We start from the raw sequence: 20,335 nt of genomic DNA on the forward strand, positions 1-20,335 counted from the left end.
TACATTGACCCCAATGGCAAAAATAACCGATCCGCTAATCATCCGTTTTTTTTAAATGGAGAAAAAGTTCTGTACTCTACGTTTATCTCCGTCAAAAAAACTGGTGACTGACCTAACGCGAACAGGCGCTAATGGATTCAATTAAAAATCCCATTGATTTCATGTGAACTTAGCCTTAATAAATATGGCTTCAAATAAAAAAAATATAAATTTTATTTAAAAATTGTGCTGTCATTTTTATTTTTTATTTCAACTTTTTATTTTTACTCTATTTTTTTTTTAGTCCTATAAATATGCAAAGGTCCATCTGTTAGGATCTATCACGAGTGAGCCCTAACAGGCATTTGCAAGTCAGCCCTGGGGACCTTTGTCCGCTTCTGTGCTGTCTCCATAGTGATGCCAGTGCCGGCAATCATTTTACTGGTTCAATTAGGTTACACTGCTGCAATCCGGTTCGGCACTGGCCCTGCAGGGGGCTACTTTCGGTTACAACGTTTTCTCTGATCCCGGCAGTTGTGGCGAGAGTATGGTTACCTATTACAGCCACTCTCCCGCCGGTGATCTTGTTAGTACAATGGCGGATTGTAGTGATTGTACAAAATGTCAGGCCCTCGTACTATTGTCAGACCGGGACATTGGGTATTCGACTATATTCCACTGTGTGGGATCTCCTTTTTAGAGTCGTAACTTTATCTGTAACAGGGACACCACCTACCATGTGCCATCTATAATACTGGTGTCGTCTTATATGACCGAAAGGCCTTTAGGCCCCCTCAGGCACCAGGGCCAGGTACAACTGCTACCTCTGTACCCACTATAGCTAGGCCCCTGATCCTTGTCCCGGTATGGATAAAGACAGGACTTCAGAGATAGAGACTTCTTGCCCTTTTCCTAGTTTAATGTGTATATAAATGTTTTTTTTATATATTTATATTACTATTATTTTTTTTTTTTTTTTTAAATAAGAGTGTTTATAACACGATGTGTGTGGCATATTAGTTCATTGCCTAGCCAATCCTTCTGTAGAGCCCGGAGTGCTGGGCCTCGGTCATTGCAGATTCCCTCGAGGATGTTCAGGGTGTGCCGACTCTCCAGAGCCATATCAAAATGAAGTTGTGCAGGCGAAGGAAATGAGTCAGCCATAAAAGGCAAGTGCATCCTCTGGGATAGCCTGTAATCCGTGTTATCACTTTACAAAAATACCATTTCAGAGAGACAGCGGATCCAGAGCCCTACGTAGTCATGTAAACTGCTTCCTGTATTTGCCAAACAAAACTGCGCCTGGACTGTTCAGCTTGGATGCTGCGATAGCCGACGACGAGCGCCGATAATCACTCAAACCTTTCTAAGCACCGTGGGCGAAACATGTTATTGAGATCAACTATTCATCGTCTTTCCCTCTTTTTCTCCATCCAGAACGGGACTTTCAAACTGGAAAAGTGAAGACGCAGATGTTTAGGCTCAAGGATTTCCTTTTAAAGGCACGCTTCACCCATGGGACGTTAAGACTTATAAATGGCGGAGCATGCTGGGAGTTATAATAGATTTGTATAAAATAAACAAAAATGCTTGATAACATAAGAGCAAGAACAGTGCACTCCTAAATATAAAGCATTCACCAGTAAATATGTTGTTATTCTCTGGTTTCTAAAGACAGTCCACTGGGATTCAGCTGATAGCCGCCGGTCCGGCTCCTGATACCCCCAATGATCAGGAGTTATTGCTGGTCGCTGGCCAGACATTACATGCTGGCCATTGAATTTTATACAATGATCGGCTGTGTCCGCCAAAATTTCTTATAGACATATGGAGTAAGCCTTGCGTATGTTTGGTCATTGCTCCATAAAACTTCCCCTATAAGATGGGGAAGAATGAGAGACGGAGGTGCCCTGTTCTTTGTGATCAGTGGGGGTCTTGTATATGTAAAAACACAGGGCCATGCACTCCACACGCTCACCTTGTGCTGTGAGTCTGGGCGTATCGCACATGCCGGAATCCCAGCGCAGAGAGAGATGTGAAGCCGCTAAACCGAGATAGCGGCGTGGCCATGTGCATGTTGCCCCGGGAGTCTATAGAACGACTGCAGGAAGATTCATGTTTTAAGAAATCAAATTTAACAATCATTGATTAACCCTCTGGTACAACCCCTTTAAGACTTCCAATAGGTCCTCCGGTTTCCGTTCTGTTTTTTTTTATTGTGTAGAATAGCGCAGAACTGACTATGCTATTCTGTGTAACCCCCCCCCCTTGCCAAATGCACACAATTTGAATTCCGTGAAGATTTGCCACGCAGATTTTCCTGCGCCAAGTCCGCAGCGTAACACAGTACCAGCAAAATAAATGAGAGTAATGTGCCCTACACATTGAGGAATTTTTCCGCACGTAAATGAATAAGTGGTGCGTGTTTTAAAATCCTCAGCTTGTGAACTTATTTTAAGTTTCTGTCTTAGAATTGTATCTGACAAGTTCATTAAAAAAAAAACAAAAACAAACGCACGTTTCCGCATCAAAATGTTAAAAACGCATCAAAAAACGAATTATTAGGTGCAGATTTTACCTGTGGATTTTCTGCGCCAAAATATGCAACGTGTGCGTGTAGCCTAAGAGGAGCGCCTGCTATGTTAGAACCTGCCTGCTAATTCAATATGCGGTTGGCAATTCAGCGGCCGGACTAAACTTCCAGGTAACTGATGTAAAATAACAGAAAATCAGTATAAATGGGGGAAAAGCGAAGTATTTACAAATCTGCTTAAAGGGGTTGAAAAAAAAACATCCAGTCCGTCAAGGTCATGTAATACATGGACAGCCTCGTGTCCGCCAGAGCAGGACCACTGCTTGTTCGCGGCTCTCCGTTCTTTATAGAGGGGGTTCTTAGTGTCTTTATATGTTAAGAGGACGTAGCTCTATATTTGGTGGGTGGGAATACCCAGCTGTCTTAGATACGGCAATCAGGAAGAGATCTGATCATCACTGGCGTCGCTATCATGGTTAAACTTCCTTCCTTTGCCCGTGGGAAGTCAGAAGAGATGTATATAATAGGGTTACCTCGCATTCATCAGTGGCAAAGCTATAGGGGGTGCAGAGGTTGTAGCTGCATATGATTCCGATGCCTAATGTTAAAAAAGGGCCAACTGCCTAATAAAAGGACTCCAGGACTGTAAGCGACCCCTCTGGGTATGTTCACGCGGAAACTCAAAACGTCTGGAAATACGGAGCTGTTTTCAAGGGAAAACCGCTCCTGATTTTCAGACTTTTTTCATGGCCGTTTTTTAAGCTGTTTTTCTATAGAGTCAACGAAAAACGGCTCAAAAAGCGGCTGAAGAAGTGACATGCACTTCTTTTTTACGCGCTGTTATTTGAAACTGAGGCGTAAAGAAACGTCCCGTCGGAACAGAACGCCGTATTTCCCATTGAAATCAATGGGCAGATGTTTGTAGGCATTCTGCTCCCGTTTTTTGTTTTTTTTTCAGTTTACGGCCCGAAAAACAGCTGAAAATAGCCTGTGGGAACATACCCTTAGTGTGCAGATGTTGCAGTAGCCCCTGGGCCAGTGGTCATTCTGTAACATAAGGGAATACCTACGTTTTTTTCTGGACAAATTAGCGCAGCATGCAGAGCTATTTTGTCTTACAGAATGATGGAAACCCAACGGAACCTATTAAAGTCTGCGTTCCTTGGGGTGCCGTTTGGTTTCCATTATGCAACAGATCTGGATTTGACATTCTCGTTGTTCGGCTCCTATGACGGAGCAGAACAATGGAACCCGGAATGCAGATGTGAACACGTGACATCGCTATGTTCTTTATCCCTGTACTATGATTTTACTGTCCGTTATCCTTGTGGTTTGACATACCTGTGTCTCTGTTATTCCTGTACTGTGACATAATTGTGTCCATTATCCAGGGGCGCAGCTAGGGGGGGGGCAGACGGGGCATGTGCCCCGGGCACAACTTAGAGGGGGGCGCCAGCGCCACCCCCTCCTGCACTATAATTGTACCTGCGTCTATAGGACACAGGTACGATTAGAAGCAATGAATGGCCGGGCACGTTCTGTGCCCGGAAATTCAGTGCCTTTCTACAAGTGAAACAGCGCGATACTTTGTGCCGCTTGCGTCATTGAAAGGCGCTGAATGACTGGGAAAGTCACTCTGCCCTGCCATCAGCGCCTTTCATAGACTCTTCGTTCAACCCCAGGAGAGCAGGTCTCCATTGCTGTCTGACAGCGCGGGAACGGGATTAAAAGGAATGTGTCGCTAGAAAAAAAATGTAATTTTTTTTTTTCCAGTTAAACAATTAGTATTTGAGGGATTTACACATTGTTTACATTTTTACACAAGTCAGGAAATATAAATTAGATTATAATTTATAACATTTCCATGTGCTGCGCACTAGAGGGAGCAGTTCCCAAAATTGCAGCATGGTCACTGTGGTAAAGCAACCTCATTGATGTATGCTGCAAATTTGGGGTGGACACTCACTCTAGTGTCCTCACACAATCCCCCCTCCCTTCTTCGGGCTAGTGCCAGGAAAAGGAGGGGGTTTGAATCTTCAAACCTCCTACACTGTGTGCCGCCATTTTCTGAGCGACTGCACAGTGTAGGAGGATTAGATACAGGGCTCAGCAGACAGTATAACACGAACATAATATACACATCACATACACGAACATAACTTACCTGCTCCTGCTGACGCCTCGGCTTCTATACCTTGCGCCTTCGCTTCCTTGAACATATGGCCGGAAGGCGCGGCCGGAAGTCGTCATCTGACTGTCCGGCAGCGGCTTCCGGTCCACGTGAAAATGGCGCCAGATTTCACTCTGCGAACAAGCTTCGTTTTGGTATGTGTGGGAGCGGCGTATGCGCCGTTCCCACACAGACGGCGTACGCTGCAGTGAATGGAACGGCTCTCGTTCGCATTCTCTATGGGGTTGTATGTGCCGTATTCCTTCTCTGTATGTGTCGTTAATCGACACATACAGAGATGAAAAAAAAAATGGCAGTAAAACTAAAAACACAGTAAAAAGTAGGACATGAGAACACAAATAAATAAAATGTATGTTAATATCATATTAAAAGCAATATAATAATAGTAAAAAAAAAATCATGACCCCTTCCCTTTAAGGTGAGTTTGAATAGTTTGTTATTTTATCATAATAAAAAAGTGTGTGGCTTTATCTACGGGGGGCTATATACAGGGGTGGGCTATCTGTGGAGCACTATATACAGGGGTGGGCGATATCTACAGGGGGGCTATATACATGGGTGGGCTATCTATGGGGCACTATATACAGGGGTGGGCTATATCTACAGGGGTGGGCTATCTGTGGAGCACTATAGGGGGAGCTATTTGTGGAACACTACAGGGGTGGGCTATATGGGGGCACTATCTACAGGGGGCTCTATGGGCGGCACTATCTACAGGGGGCACGGTGTGTGTTGGGGACACAGTGTATGGTGCTATTATAATTAGAGGTGCAGTGTATGGTATGCTATTATATTTAGGGGCGTAGTGTGTGGTATAATGAGAGCTTTATCTTTGTTTATAGGTGTAGAAATGTTGGAAATGTGAGAAGCTGAAGATATCTGAGTGGCAAACTGCAGAAATGGGCTGTGATCGGGAGAAGTCATCATAGAGGTCTGGACCGGATGGAGAAAAAGAACTAGAATCTGAGACGTTACCGGTGAGTCACTTAATGTAAATGTTTATTCTGCCTCTAATCAGCACTGTAGTCACTGTATGATCTGCAGCGAGATGATGGGTGGTATGATTATGATATGATTTATTTTTTGTGAAACCGCAACTCCCAGCATATCCTTACCATTGTTAGGGTATGTGCACACACACTAATTACGTCCGTAATTGACGGACGTATTTCGGCCGCAAGTACCGGACCGAACACAGTGCAGGGAGCCGGGCTCCAAGCATCATACTTATGTACGATGCTAGGAGTCCCTGCCTCTCCGTGGAACTACTGTCCCGTACTGAAAACATGGTTACAGTACGGGACAGTTGTCCTGCAGAGAGGCAGGGACTCCTAGCATCGTACATAAGTATGATGCTAGGAGCCCGACTCCCTGCACTGTGTTCGGTCCGGGACTTGCGGCCGAAATACGTCCGTCAATCACGGACGTAATTAGTGTGTGTGCACATACCCTTAGGGCCATGCTGGGAGCTGGAAACAAATTAGTGCAAACCTATACAGCAGGGGTTGCACCAAATTGAGCTGTATTTGTGCTGGGGCTGTATATATGTATTGAGCTTCGTTCTGGTGCTGTATATATGTAATGAGCTTTGTTCTGGTGCTGTGTATATGTACTGAGCTTGGTTCTGGTGCTGTATATATGTACTGAGCTTGGTTCTGGTGTTGTGTATAGAACTATATTGCTTGTAAAATGTACAAATGTTTTTATGCTCGAGTTACATAAAAAGAAATGTGGAAAAGAAATGACACGTTATTGATTGGTAGAGAAAATAAGCACGGCGAGGGGGAAGGAGAAGTCGGGAAAGAGGTGGGGGGGGGGCGCGCCAAACTGAATCTTTGCCCCGGGTGCTGGAGAACCTAGCTACGCCTCTGCATTATCCCTGTACTGTGACCTCATTGTGTCCATTATCACTGTACTGTTATCATTGTTTATTATCCCTTTGATGGGCTTTCATACATCAGTGTGTGCATTTCTAGGGGTGTAAGTATATGAGGTGCCATGATAGCAGTTGCACCTGGTTTCTCAGGTGGCCCAACGATTTCTCTGCCACATAAGGAGGATACCGTTACTATATAAGGTATGTAATATTGGAAGGCTCTGTTACAGATTTTGCATTCGGCACAGGAACTTGAATTTAATCCCCTGGGTCTACGGGTATGTTCACATGCAGTGCTTTCAACCGTCTTTTGGGGCGTAAACACCTCGAAAAACGTCTGTAAAAGCGGAAGTTGAACGCCTCCAAACATCTGCCCATTGATTGGAAAAACCGCGGCAAAGAACGTCCGAAATTGCCTCCCATTGTTTGGAGGGGAGGCATTTTTTTACCGCTAGCAGAAAAAAACAATCGTGGGAAAAAGAAGCGACATGCCCTATTTTGAGGTGTTTTCCGCCTCAAAGACCCTATTGAAATCAATGGGACACGGAAAAAACGCTGCAAACGGGCGACGGGTTTTGGCACATTAAATGTCAAAAACCGCTCGCGGTTATTCCCTTTGCTTGTTGAAGAAGTAGGTAAAAAACGCGTCAAAAAACGCCTGTGGTGCAACACCCGAGCTGATTTTTCCAGGCAGAATTTTCTCTGTGTGAACATACCCTAAGGGTACGTTCGCACGTCTTAACAATTTACGTCTGAAATTACAGAGCTGTTTTCAGGCGAAAACAGCTCCTGAATTTCAGACGTTTTTACAAGTGCACGCGTTTTTTGCGACGTCCATTACGGACGTAATTGTAGCTGTTTTTCAATGGAGTCAATGAAAAACGGCTCCAAAAACGTCCAAAGAAGTGACATGCACTTCTTTGACGCGGGCGTATTTTTACGCGCCGTCTTTTGACAGCGGCGCGTTAAATTACACCTCGTCTGAACAGATCATCGTAAAATCCATTGCAGCCAATGGGCAGATGTTTGCAGACGTAATGGAGCCGTCTTTTCAGGCGTAATTCGAGGCATAAAACGCCAGAATTACGTCTGAAAATAGGCCGTGTGAACATCCCCTAAGCATTAGCGGGACTATTGATGTTTTGTAGCTGGGTTTAGACTAAGATAGTTGGAAAGCGCCACCTAGTGGACAACAGAAACTAATGCAACTGAAAATAAATTGCACTCTGATGTCCATAGTCTTGAAAGCGCTATGAAAAAGTATTAACCTCTTAGTGACCGCCAATACGTCTTTTCACGGTGGTCACTAAGGGGCCTTATTCCGATACATAAGCCTTTTACGGCGCATCGGCAATGAGCCTGGCACAGGTGTCCTGGAAGACCGCCAGGCTCCTGCTGTAATGGCTGCGATCAGAATTAACTTTGATTGCAGACGTTTAACCCCTTAAAAACCGCAGTCAATAGCGACTGCGGCATCTAAGTGGTTTACAGAGGAAAGGGGTTCCCTCTGTCACCCATCGGTGGCCTGCTAATGTGATCGCGGAAAATGTTATAAGTTATCCAAAATGTCCTATGTACCACAAAATGGTACCAATGAAAGCTACTAGGCTATGTTCACATGGCAAACCAAAAACAGCGTAAAATACAGAGCTGTTTTCAAGCGAAAACCGCCCCCCTGATTTTCAGCCGTTTTTTAAGCAACCGGCTCAAGAAGTGACAAGCACTTCTTTTTTACGAGGCGTTTTCTTACGCGCCGTTTTCACAAAAGGCGCATAAAAAAACGCACTGTGGGAACGAAACGCCGTTTTTCGAAATTGAAATCAATGGGCAGATGTTTGGAGGCGTTCAGCTCCCCGTATTTTCAGCCTTTTTTCGTGGCTTTTACGCGCCGCAAAATGGCTGAAAATACGCCATGGGAATACCGCCTCACTCAACCCCAAAAAAAACCTCATATGGCTATATTGATCGAAAAAGAAAAGTTAGGCCTCGCTCACAGCTGCGTAGGAGGCCCCAATAGGGATTTCCGTCCCAGATCTGCTTGAGATTACCAAATACAATAGCACAGCACGTAAAATCACAGACACCCCGACGGAAAGTCGACAAAACTTATTCAATTCAATGGGTTCCGTAGGCCGGCGGCGGTGTATTGTGCAACGGAACCGTTGCGTCTGTTCCCTTGTTCTGCTCCTCTGACGGAACACACAACGCAGGTGTGAACCCAGCCTGACGGCTCTTGGAACGGGAAGATTAAAAAACTAATTATTTTCTTTAAAAAGTGTTTTCATTAAGCAATAAAACAAACCAAACGTTTTTTTATTGAGTAAAACATAAAAAACCTATACATATTTGGTATCGCTGTAATCGTATCAACCCATAAAAAAAAGATAAAATGTTATTTACGCCGCGTGGTAAACATCGTAAATGTAAAAAGCAAAAAATAATGGTGGAATTGCTGTTTTTTTTTACCATTCCCCCCCAACAAAAAAGTTAGGAAAAGTTAATCAATACACGAACTAGATCTTAAAATGGCGGCATTAAAAAAAAATACAACTCATCTCGCAAAAAACAAGCCCTAAAACAGCCGTTTTTATGGAAAAATAAAAAGTTATGGCTCTTTGAATTGGTTATTAGAGGGTTAAGGAAACGGAAACCCAAATCACAGGATGAGTTTTTTTTTTCATTGCAACTTAATACTTTCTATAATGTGACAACTGTAGCGCGAATCATGCGCGGCACAAGAAAGTGCTTCCGTGTGCCGTGCGCGAATTTCACGCACCCATTGACTTCAATGGGTGCGTGCTGTGCGAAAAATGGCCAAGTATAGGACATGTATAGGGCTGCGTGAAAATCACGGACTGTCTGAACGTCCCCATTGCCTAACATAGGTCCGGACGTAAAATACATTAGTGTGAATAAGCGTAGGAACACACTAGGCGTATACACGGATTTTACGCAACGTATTGTATTATGGGAATACCATAGTGTAGTACAGTAACAGCAGTGTGGGTGAGATTTTAAAAAATCTGCCGAGAGATATATGGACAGGGATGTCAGGGGCTCCCTCTAAATGGCAGGGTGTCGGCAACGCTCTGGTCGGGGACTCCGCTACTAGACGGGCTCCCTCTAGGAGTGGAATTCCCGGGTTTCCGCTAGTAGAGAGGGAGTTCCTGTCTAGGGGCAGAAGCCCTGGCCAGAGCGTTGCTGAGCAGCTCTCTGGCCGAGGATTCCGCTCCTGGAGGAGCCCCTGACGTCACTGTCCATATATGGACAGGGACGTCAGGGCCTCACTATGAGAGTGGAATCCCTGGCCGGAGTGTTGGCAACGCTTTGGCCAGGGATTCCGCTCCAGGAGGAGTGAATGGCAGAGCAGGTTGCGGATAATTTCCTGAGGACACAGATACAAATTGAATATGGCAGTTGCTGGGACTGTCTCTAAGTTTTGGACAGTATGTCACCGTAGAGCGCATGCACCACTTTGTGATTAATGTTAGCCAAGTGGGCATGACGTTACTTGTCAGCCATATTTATGAAATTCTAAGTCGCAAAAAAAGGTGCATTTGCACGCCATTAGGATGCTGAGTAGCGTCATCAGCATCTAGGCCGTTGGAAAGAGGGGATGGCCCCCTCTAACCGCCCATAGCCCCCCCTGTGACACCATCGCGAGGTGACTATGGTTGTCATGGCAGCCTGGGAGCCGAATGAAGGTCTACCGTCTTTGTAATCCTTTTAAGCCCTGTCGGAATCCTGTTAAATTCATGATATAATGCTACACGTTAGTATTACAGTATATCGTGCAAGCAATCCAACGATCGCTGGTTCAAGTCCTCTAGGGGGACTACTAAAAAAAAAAAAAATTTTGTTTTTTCTTATGTACAAAAAAAAAAAATTCCCCCCAAAATCGTAAACCTAAGTGGTATCGCCACGTCCGTATAAGTCTAAACTATTACAATTTAACATTATTTAAACCACAGGGTAAATGCCATAAGAAAAAAAAGTTGAAACACTGGAATCGCTGTTTTTCGGTTATCCCATCTCCTACAGAAAATGAAATAAAATGTCTCGTAACCCCAAATTGTACCACTAGGGGCCGCTACTCTTACCGCTTAATTGAAAAAAAAAATTTTATATTTTTTTTCCCCATTTAACCCTACAAAGAAATTTTTTTCAGTTTCCCAGTACATTGTATGGTACAATAAATATTGCCGTGAAAAATTACAACTCCTCCCGCAAAAAAACGAAAGCTCGTACTGCTAGATTGGCGGAAAAATGATAACGTTTTAGGTAGAACTTATGCAAATCGTTATTTAATAGGGGGGGAGGGAAGAAGTAATAGGGACCCCGATGACTGCGCCAGTAACACAAATATACTACTACATTCTTACAAAGAAAACAATGAAAGCACTGCCTCTTTAATTCAAGTCGGGGTTAAAAGTCTGTATTAGCCTAAGACCGCCTCTTTCATAAATATAAACCCCGCCCCTTCTCGCTGGTCCTCGACCCTGCCTATTGCCCTCCATTGTCCATTTAGGCTCGCCGCGCGCGCCTGATGCTTCTTTTTACAATCTCAGGCTTGTACCGAATATTTTAAGGAAAAGAAGCGCGTCTCCAGAGCTCGGCACAGCGCCCCGACAGGCAAAGAATAGCGGGAAAGAGCACGTTATGCTTCACATTTCAGGCGCTTTCACGGGCAGCCCAGATTAGGTCCCCAGCTGTGTAAATCCCTCCGCTTCCTGTCTCTCGGCCTCATTAGCTCGGTGAGGCGGCAGTGGCGGCGGCGACTCCTCTCTCAACCTCACACCGCGACCAGCGCTCAGGCCCCGTGACCGACACACCGCGGAGACCCTGAAAGGTGGGGAGGGAGGGCGATGCCAACATAACCGGACCGCGAAAGCGGGCAGGTTTCCGGTCGTAGTAATTCTTAATTGTGAAGGGATAATAGGGACGCGATGGGGATTATTTTCTCTATCGGCGGATGGATTAATCTGTATTTGAATTATGTGTCCTCTCACTTTGGGGATGGGGAGTTGTGGCTGCTGCTCGTCCCGTTATTGGGAACCATTAAAAATTGACCTTTTCACATCTACATTGGTCTTCTATGACTGACCAACAGCGCTGCCCGGATGCCTCAGTGTCTGGTGAGGGTCCTGGTTCATTGGGCAGCAGCACTGCACTTTACCTATCTTGCTTTTTGGGGGCAATGACCCCCCCCCCTTTTTTTTTTCAGCTGGGGGAATAATAAAACTTTATTGCAGAAAATCTCAATGGAATGATCTGATTTTATTTATTATTTTTTTTAGCGCCTTAAAACCTATTATTGACACTTCAATATTAAATTTTAAGGTGATTTAAAGGGGTAGTCTCATAAATATTAACCCCGATACGTTTGCCCAATTAGGGTGTATGAATATCAGTGGGGTTCATCCTTCTTGGATGCCCCCTTTATATGTGTGCAGCTGCTAAGAGCAACTTCTTTCATGGCTGACATGTAATACTACATATTCTCTCTATTAAAACCTCCCCCCGACAATAACTGGAAGTTGGTTCCAGGTCCCTGACCCTTGACGATCACCCCTAAGGCTTCATTCACATCTGCGTTCTGCTACAGAACTGAAAAAACCCAAAGAGCTGGATCTGTTACGTGATGGATGCCAACTGCGCTTATCGACTTCGATGGGTTTCCGCCGGGTGTCCGTCAAATTACCGTACGAAATATCGCAGCATGCTGCTCTATTTTGTGCGGTATCTTTGAGCGGATCTACGACGGAGGCCCCCAACGCAAATGTGAACGCAGCCTTATTCAGATTGAACGTGCTCCATAACACTCCCCTCCCTACAAGGCCTCTCGACATGAAAAGGGAGCAAGTGACATCATGGACCCAGGGAGCTGGCACTTAAATTTACCCAGCAAGTGCAAAAGGAGTCTAGTCGCCTCCTTGGTAAATATCAGTACCCGCTATCTCGGTCTCGGATGCTGCTTTTTATAAGCTGCGTGCGTCACCTGGGTTTTGTTCAGCTCTGAGTCGGGTTATCAACGTAGGTGCAAAGGCTGCAGAAACTGGTTCGCTGCGCAGAATTATCTACAGGTCTACGGGTGAGCGGATATGTATAAGCGTGGTCATCTGATTGGGAGACAAGTGAATGTGCGTGGCTATTGTCACCTGTGCTTGTAAGGAGGGATGCTAATACATCTTTCTTTCTTAGATGCCCTCAGCCACCAGCAGCAAGGCTGTGCCGGGCTCCGGCGAGGCAATGGCGACTGGTACTGGAAACATACAGAGTGAGGCCATGAAACAGATCCTGGGGGTCCTAGACAAGAAGATACGGAACCTTGAAAAGAAGAAGGTTTGTACGTTGCTGCATGATATGAAGGATACGCTGTACATACGGCAGCCGATTGCAGGCTATGTACATAAGGGTCCATTCACACCTTGCGTTTAGAACCGTATTGAAAAAGGCATTTTTATACTGTTTTGGTGTGTTTTTAGTGCAAAAATGCGCCAAGTTGCTTTAAAAACGTGATGTGGTTCTAACCGCTCAACCGCAACGTGTGAATGAACCTGAAGTTTCTCCTGATAGTGAATTCATGAGCACCTGCTTGATCTGAAGTAGTACCCGCTCAGTACTTAGTACCAGCCTTGGTGATCACATCAATCGCCATCCGGGCTCGGTAACGTAACCCCCTGCCATGTGCTGCTGCAATTCTAACTGCCCTTTGGCTAGGAAATGAGCTTATTTATTTGAAGTGTTTGTAGAACATTTTTCTGCAATATTGCACTTTTAGCCCTAATGCAGACGACCGTGTGTGCCGCCCGAGTCCCGTCCGTGATCCGTGGAAAGAAAGGACATGCTCTATCTTTCCATGAATAAGAGAGGTCCGTTTTCATGGCCCGATTCACCCACTAAAGTGAAAGGGTCTGTGAAAACTATTGGGTGCCATTCGGATGCCGTGAAAAAACGCTCGAGTGGCACTCGGTCGCGTGCAAGAGGGCTTAGAGCATCCGAATCTGGTTTGTCTTTGTATGTAATTTTCATCAAACCGCAGCAATACCGGTTTTTCTTTTTTTTTTTTTAATTAGTTCATGGTTGAGATTAGACCCTCCGGGACAACATTTAAAATATAATGGTGTATATGGAGTTCTATTACTTGGTGCACTCCAGTTGTGCCCCTATGCTGTGCAGCCACTGTTTTAGGGTCCCCTCTGTGCTGTCCCAAAATAGCTGTAGCGCTTCTTAGACTGGACACTCGCACTGTTTTCGGATTGGCCAGATCTGCTCATGTGATCCGTCAACAGGGAGTGTCTTAGACTCAAGGCTCTTATACACCAGCAGATAAGCGTCCGGTGCAGCGAGCGCCGATCAACGAGACATCATTGTTCGGCGTTCGCTTGCTCCTGCCACACGGAGCTATGGATGGGGACGAGCGGTCGTTACTCCGATCGCTCGTCCCCATACATTATTATTATTATCATGTCGGCAGCTGAGCTGCCGACCACGATAAGATTTTACTTATTTAAAACGATGTAACCAGCAGATGATCGAGCGTTTGCTCGTTCATCTGCTGATAATTGCCCTGTGTAAACAAGGGAACAATCGTCAACGAGCGTTTTATTAACGCTTGTCTGCCTTAAGTCTGAGAATTGCTGTGGCCAATTTGACACCACACAGAGGGGACCCTAAAAAGGCGGATACACAGCAGAGGGGCACAACTGGAGGTAATATAACCTCCATATATCCCATTACATTTATAATTTTGTCCTGAGACCGGAGGATCGCTTTAAGTTGGTTGTAATATGGCTGCATTTTTGGGGTCTTTATTAGACTCTGTTCATACTATCTTCATGGCTTGGGTTTAAAATGCAGCCTCGCCAGGTATGACTAAGTTTTAAAACTGTTTCCCAACATATTCTGTTGGATCCCATAGACTTACGATGGAGTCTGTCAGGTTTCCATATGAGTTCGGTTTTCTTAATGGTAAAAAGAGTGCTGCGGACTTCGCTGTTTTTGCTGTCAATAATATCAAACTGAAAGGGCACAATACAAGTGAAAACCGCTCCCGGCCTCCCCCATGGTTCTACTGAACTGAAGCTAGATCACATAGAAGTCTATGGTACAGACAAATCACAGAAGACAGCTGTTGCAGCTGTAATATGAACCCTAAATTGCTGTTGATAAAGCTTTAGTTTGAGGGTGCAAAGACATAGTATCTCTATGCAAGACTATGAGACTCCCATTCTGAGTCCCGGTCCACACACAGGACTGACTGGCGATCACGTGACTGAGCATGGAACCGGAACGGAGGTTGTATTTGAATGAATACTTGCTGGGTGAGAAAATACAAATGACATATGTCTACAAGATGCCCATTACTAATCGGCAAAGGAATAATACTTTTCATGGGAGCGCTTTTTTCAAACAGGATAGTATAGTATGATCGATTCCTCTAAGTGCATCAACACGGTACAGGGAGAGCCAGGATAACCGCCAGGATAACCGCCAGGCCTGACTCTTCAGCCCATTCACAGTTCTCCGGCCATATACTTTAGATAACTTCCTGAACTACCGTTCGGCCAACAGCTGTTCCTCCCGACTCCCCCATGCACATTCACACTCGGCTCGGGTTGAGCGTGCACGTGTTTTCAATAGGTAAAAATGAGAAGGCCACGGTCAAGCCCCTGCCAGGGGAGTCTATCTAGTAACGAACAAAAGGGTTGCCCGACCCTTCTTTCCATTGCCGTTGGTGGAGTCGGGGCGCCGCATACACATTAGATGGTTATCCGAAATCTGCACATTCTGCCGACATACTCCTAATATGTATGCCCGGCTTTAGGCTGGAATCACACATGCAGTTTTTGCGGCAGTAGCAGTTTTGTTTCTTTTGTGCCAAATCCAGGTGCGGATTCAAATTGAAGGAAAAAATATAAAGAAAATACTTAAATGTCTCCTCTCTTTTTGCATTCACTCCTGTATTTGGCCCCAAAAATCGGCATCAAAAACTGCCATGAAAACTGCATGTGTAATTACAGCCTAAGGCTGGATTCACACATCGCGTAATTGTTGCAGATTTTTGAGTCAAAGGCAGAATTGGATACATAAGGGAGAAGTACAAGTTCTTCCTTTTATATTTCCTATTCCTTTTTTAAATCGCTTATAGTTCAAAAATCTGCATCAACATCCTTCACAAATATGCGATGTGTGAATTCAGCCTTACTGGGCTTTATAGGTTCAGCTTGAGTAAAAACTGAACTGCATTCAAGTCCCTGTATCATGTGCGCGGTTTAGGGTGTCTGTACTTGTTTGGCCATGAACTTGACCTTCCCACATTGTCTGCGTTGCCTGTGTCACTGCCCTTCATGGGGAATTGCCCCAGGGGGTGGAAAAGCTCCTCATACAGATGTAAAGGTGCCCATCGCTGATGACCATGAGAGAAGTAATAGCGCTAATCGATGCAGCCGGACTGCAGGAAATGTTCAGTGTAGGCCGGGGTGACGCAGCGTCACGGATCAATTGTTCTGCGACTTCAATAATTTGCTATAGGAAAAATGAGTTGCAATAATCGCAATAAATCTGACAATGTCCGTAAGGCTGGGGCTGCATGGCAGTGAAGTCGCACAGCCAAATATCTGTGTTTTGCTCTGCAACGTCGCAGGTAATTTAAGTGAATGTCGTCACTTCACGACCCACAAGTTACCGCGACACCAGTCACACGAAGTCAAGCGGGTTTGAATTTTTTGCGTCTGTGGAAACTTGTGAAACATTGAGGTCACAGCTCAGGAATGATTGTTGCCAGTGGCATGTCCCCTTATCACTGAAATTCTGGCCTTTCATTGTTTGCGTTAGAGCTCATGAACACGACCGTTGTTTTTCTTCAGTGTCATATCCGTTTTTTTGCGGGTAGCATATTGAGGCATTTATTTCTTTTGGGCTATGCACGCATTTGTTTTAAAAAAAAATTTTTTGTGTGGATTTTTTTTGTTTCTGTTTCCGCAAGTTACAAAACCGGTCCCTTTCATGTCCGTATTTGCAGTCCGTCTTCTAGTGTGTGGGTTTGCTAAGGAAGAAAGAGCCGCACATGGAAGCCGCCAGGATCCGTGTCTTGTGGTCCGCAAAAAGGCAACGGTTGTGTGCATGAGCCCTAATCGTGATGATATTTGTCAGTATGGTCTGAAGCTACAGTAATGGGTTGTAATGAGTAATGTGCTCAGGTATCAGAGATCTATATTTAATAGGTGTTTGTTCTGTTTCCACACCAGTGGCCTCCGTACTGTGGCTCTCGGCATGCTGGGAGTTGTAGTTTATAACTGCAGTAGAACCATAGTACGGGGATCACTGTCTTAGGGCCTGTTTCCGTTGAGGGATTCCTTCAGACCATTCCGTTGGAGGAACCCCTCAACGGAAACCACAGCTTCCGTTTGCATTACCATCGATTTCAATGGTACTGCTTCCCGTGCTTATGTTTTTTTTTTTTTTTACTAAATCAATCGCGTAGTCGACTGCGCTATTGACTCCGTCAAAAAAACGGAAATCTTACACAAAGGTGACAAACGGAAGCATTACCATTGAAATCAGTGGTAAGGCAAACTGAGCCTATGGTTTGCGTTGAGGGGTTCCTCCGATGGAATCCCTCAACGGAAACCAACTCTGATGTGAACACAGCCTATTTTGCTTATTTACACGAACGTTGTATACGTCTGTGTGACGCCCGTTAAAACAACGGCTGTCACACGGACGCGTGTATTTCAATGGGGCCGTTCACACGGCCTTTGTTTTAATGGACGGTGTGAAAGCTCCGTTGAATAGAACATGTCTTATTTTGTTCCGTTCTCACGGATCCCTCCATAGCCTCGAGTCTATGAGGAAACTGTGAAAACGGGTCCCGCACGGGGCCACCTTAATCGTTCTACACATCAGAGTTTTCACTTGTTCGTGTGAATAAGCCCTTACACTTATAAGCCGGACTGTAGAAAATGCTGATAAACCTTCATTTTCATGTCGCTTGTACTGAAGCTTTTGGGTTGTGAACTTTGATTCGTCTGTTGTAAACCTATAGATGATTTTCGCTCTCATACCCGGCGTTATCACCGCACACTTGGCACCAATAATGGGATGTTTTGCGCCAGATATATGGCTGTTCAAATAAAACGTTCTGACCGCTGCAAATTATCGGATGTGCAGCGATACACAGAAATAATACTGCGAGCAGCCGGACCATGGAAAATCATTCTTCGCTGTTGGTTTTCTATAGTTTGCGTTAACTTTTCCCCCTACTATTGGGATTGTAGTGGGGTACGCAGTGACCTTATTAGTGACCCCCCTCCTTTCCACGTCCTGAGACGGACACAATTGTATCTTTTTAACTACCAAGAAAAATGTAATGACACGCATTCCCATTGGACGTTGTGCTCGGTCAGAGACCATCATTGTAAGGCCTTATTCACACAGCGCAGTTTTAGAAGCTGGATCGTAAAGGGAGGCATAGCTCTGGTTGTGTCCTCAAAAATTGCACCAAAAGTGCAGTGTAAATAAGACCTAACTACTTCTGACTGGTTATGGCTGCGGCAAATGTACCTGTTTTATATGCTACCTGTGGCACTACAACTCTCACCATGCCTAGGCAGCCTATGGCGCTCAGGACATGCTGGGAGTTGTAGTTCGGCGACAGCTGTAGAGTCGCAGGTACGATGTATCGCCCTAAGGGTTAATAGGCGTCTGGTGGATAGTGGGGGCCGCACGTGTCTGTGTCCCCGGCAGGACATGGAGCCGCCGCCCGTGTGTCTATAGATAAATGCCGGCAGTGTGGAGCGCAGTCGTCAGCGCCGCCCTCCTCCTCCCGCAGCGGTATCTCTGCTCTGTGTGTCGGGCAGATCCCGGGCCGCCGCACATGGACTAGGCCGCGGATAAACATGGCGGCTCCCAGTGTCAGGCGCGGTGGGGGGAGGGGTATTGTAGTCTCCTGCACAGCCTCATTGTGTCCCGGCCGGGCAGGAGGTGACGTCTCCGCATCGTGTGAGGATGAGGCCCGGTCCCCCGTGTACACCGCTGCGGGGACGTCACACTGACTATCCCCCCCCCCCGTGTCTATGGCAACCGGTGAAATACAACTCCTATCCGACAACTACTGCTCCTAGGGATGTGCGTGTTTTAGTGTTAAAAAATAATTCTAGAAATATCACCCCCCCCCCCCCCCCTTTGCAGGAGAATGATCTGATAGTAAATATTAGGACGTTTGAGTCTAAAAGCGACACAAACACAACTGCTGCAAAGGAAAAGTGGAGGAGTTGCCCATAGAAACCAATCAGATCCCACCTCATTTGTCAGAGGCCCGTTGGAAAATGAAAGCCGCAATCTGGTTGGTTGCTGTCGGCAACTGCTTCACTTTTCCTTTGTACTCTCTTTGATAAATCTCCCCCATTGCGCCTTGGGTATCAAAATCAACAGAGGTAATAGCCTTGTTGCTTATAGCAGCCAATCAGAGCATAGCTTTCAGAAATTAAAGATAATATCTGATTGGTTGATATGAGCACCGCGGCCAACGTTATGATAAATGAGGGTAACTTTCCTATGGCTATTTCCGAGGGGGGGGGGGGGTTCAACGCGAGCGACTTTTCCTGCTAATGATGATTTTTATACATCAATGGTGGTTTTAGAGCTTTTTGTGCATTTAGACTGACAGGTTAATGTGAACTACAGGTCTGGGACTGAGCTGCAATCCCAGGCACAGCCGCTACGGATGTGTATGATGCTGTGCCTGGTGAACTATGAAGAGGCCGCAAAAAACGCGGCAAAGAGAGTGCAGGCAGGGCAAAATCTGCACTCCAGAGCACGCGCTGCTCCAGAGTCCAGTGGCGAGGTGCTTTACACCACTCCAGCAGACGCTTGGCATTGTGCACAGTGATCTTAAAGTGTAGCTAAACGTTCAACAAACTTCTGACATGTCATAGTGAAGATTGTATTGGTGGGGGTCCGAGCACGGAGACCCCCACCAATCGCTAGAACAAAGCAGCTGAAGCGTTCGTGTGAGCGCTCAGCTGCTTCGTGTTTGTTAGGCTTTTACCGGAAATAAATGTATCGGTGTACGGACTCAATAGAAAGTCTATGAGCCTGTACTCCGATACATCGGCTTTCCGGAAAAAGCAGAACAGAAACAAAGCAGCTGAGCGCTCACACGAATGCTTCAGCTGCTTCGTTCTAGCGATTGGTGGGGGTCTCAGTGCTCGGACCCCCAGCAATACAAACTTATGACATGTCAGAAGTTTGTTGAACGTTTAACTACACTTTTAAGACAGCAGCAGCGCTGCGGCCCTTCATTCTCAAAATCAGTGGGGGTCCTGGCAGTTGTATCGCCATCAATCCGAAAGTGATTTGAAATTCCCTTTTAACCCCTTTAGGACACAGCCTGTTTTGGCCTTGTGGACACAGATGATTTTTTCAAATCTGACGTGTCCCTTTATGTGGTAATAACTCCGGAACGCTTTTACCGATCCAAGCGATTCTGAGATTGTTTTCTCGTGACATATTGTACTTTATGTTAGTGAAAAAAATTTGGTCGATAAATTCAATATTTATTTGTGAAAAACTTCAAATTTTAGCAAAAATTCCCATTTTTCTAAATTTAAATGTGTTTGCTTGTAAAACAGATAGTAATACCACACAAAATAGTTACTAGTTAACATTTCCCATATGTGTACTTTATGTTTGCATCATTTTTTTTCACGTACTTTTATTTTTCTAGGACGTTACAAGGCTTAGAACTTTAGCA

General features: G+C 45.3%; 1 protein-coding gene across 5 annotated transcripts in view; it reads left to right on the top strand.

Moving 5' to 3' along the window:
- Nucleotides 1–5,656: 5,656 nt before the first annotated feature.
- CAPRIN1 (cell cycle associated protein 1) overlaps nt 5,657–20,335 on the top strand; it is a 34,950-nt gene continuing 20,271 nt past the window's right edge. For 2 of the 5 annotated variants that reach the window (XM_075837994.1, XM_075837998.1), the window contains exons 1-2: nt 11,613–11,714; nt 12,781–12,921. In XM_075837994.1, coding sequence (XP_075694109.1) covers nt 11,700–11,714; nt 12,781–12,921 — 156 coding nt within the window. In that variant the 5' untranslated portion in view covers nt 11,613–11,699. Of the gene's footprint in view, nt 5,681–11,264; nt 11,429–11,612; nt 11,715–12,780; nt 12,922–18,573; nt 18,709–20,335 lie in introns of those variants that run through there. The other 3 variants (XM_075837996.1, XM_075837995.1, XM_075837997.1) reach the window with 3 other exon arrangements.

The sequence above is a fragment of the Rhinoderma darwinii genome, chromosome 9 (assembly GCF_050947455.1).
Source record: "Rhinoderma darwinii isolate aRhiDar2 chromosome 9, aRhiDar2.hap1, whole genome shotgun sequence".
NCBI classification, from domain to species: domain Eukaryota; kingdom Metazoa; phylum Chordata; class Amphibia; order Anura; family Rhinodermatidae; genus Rhinoderma; species Rhinoderma darwinii.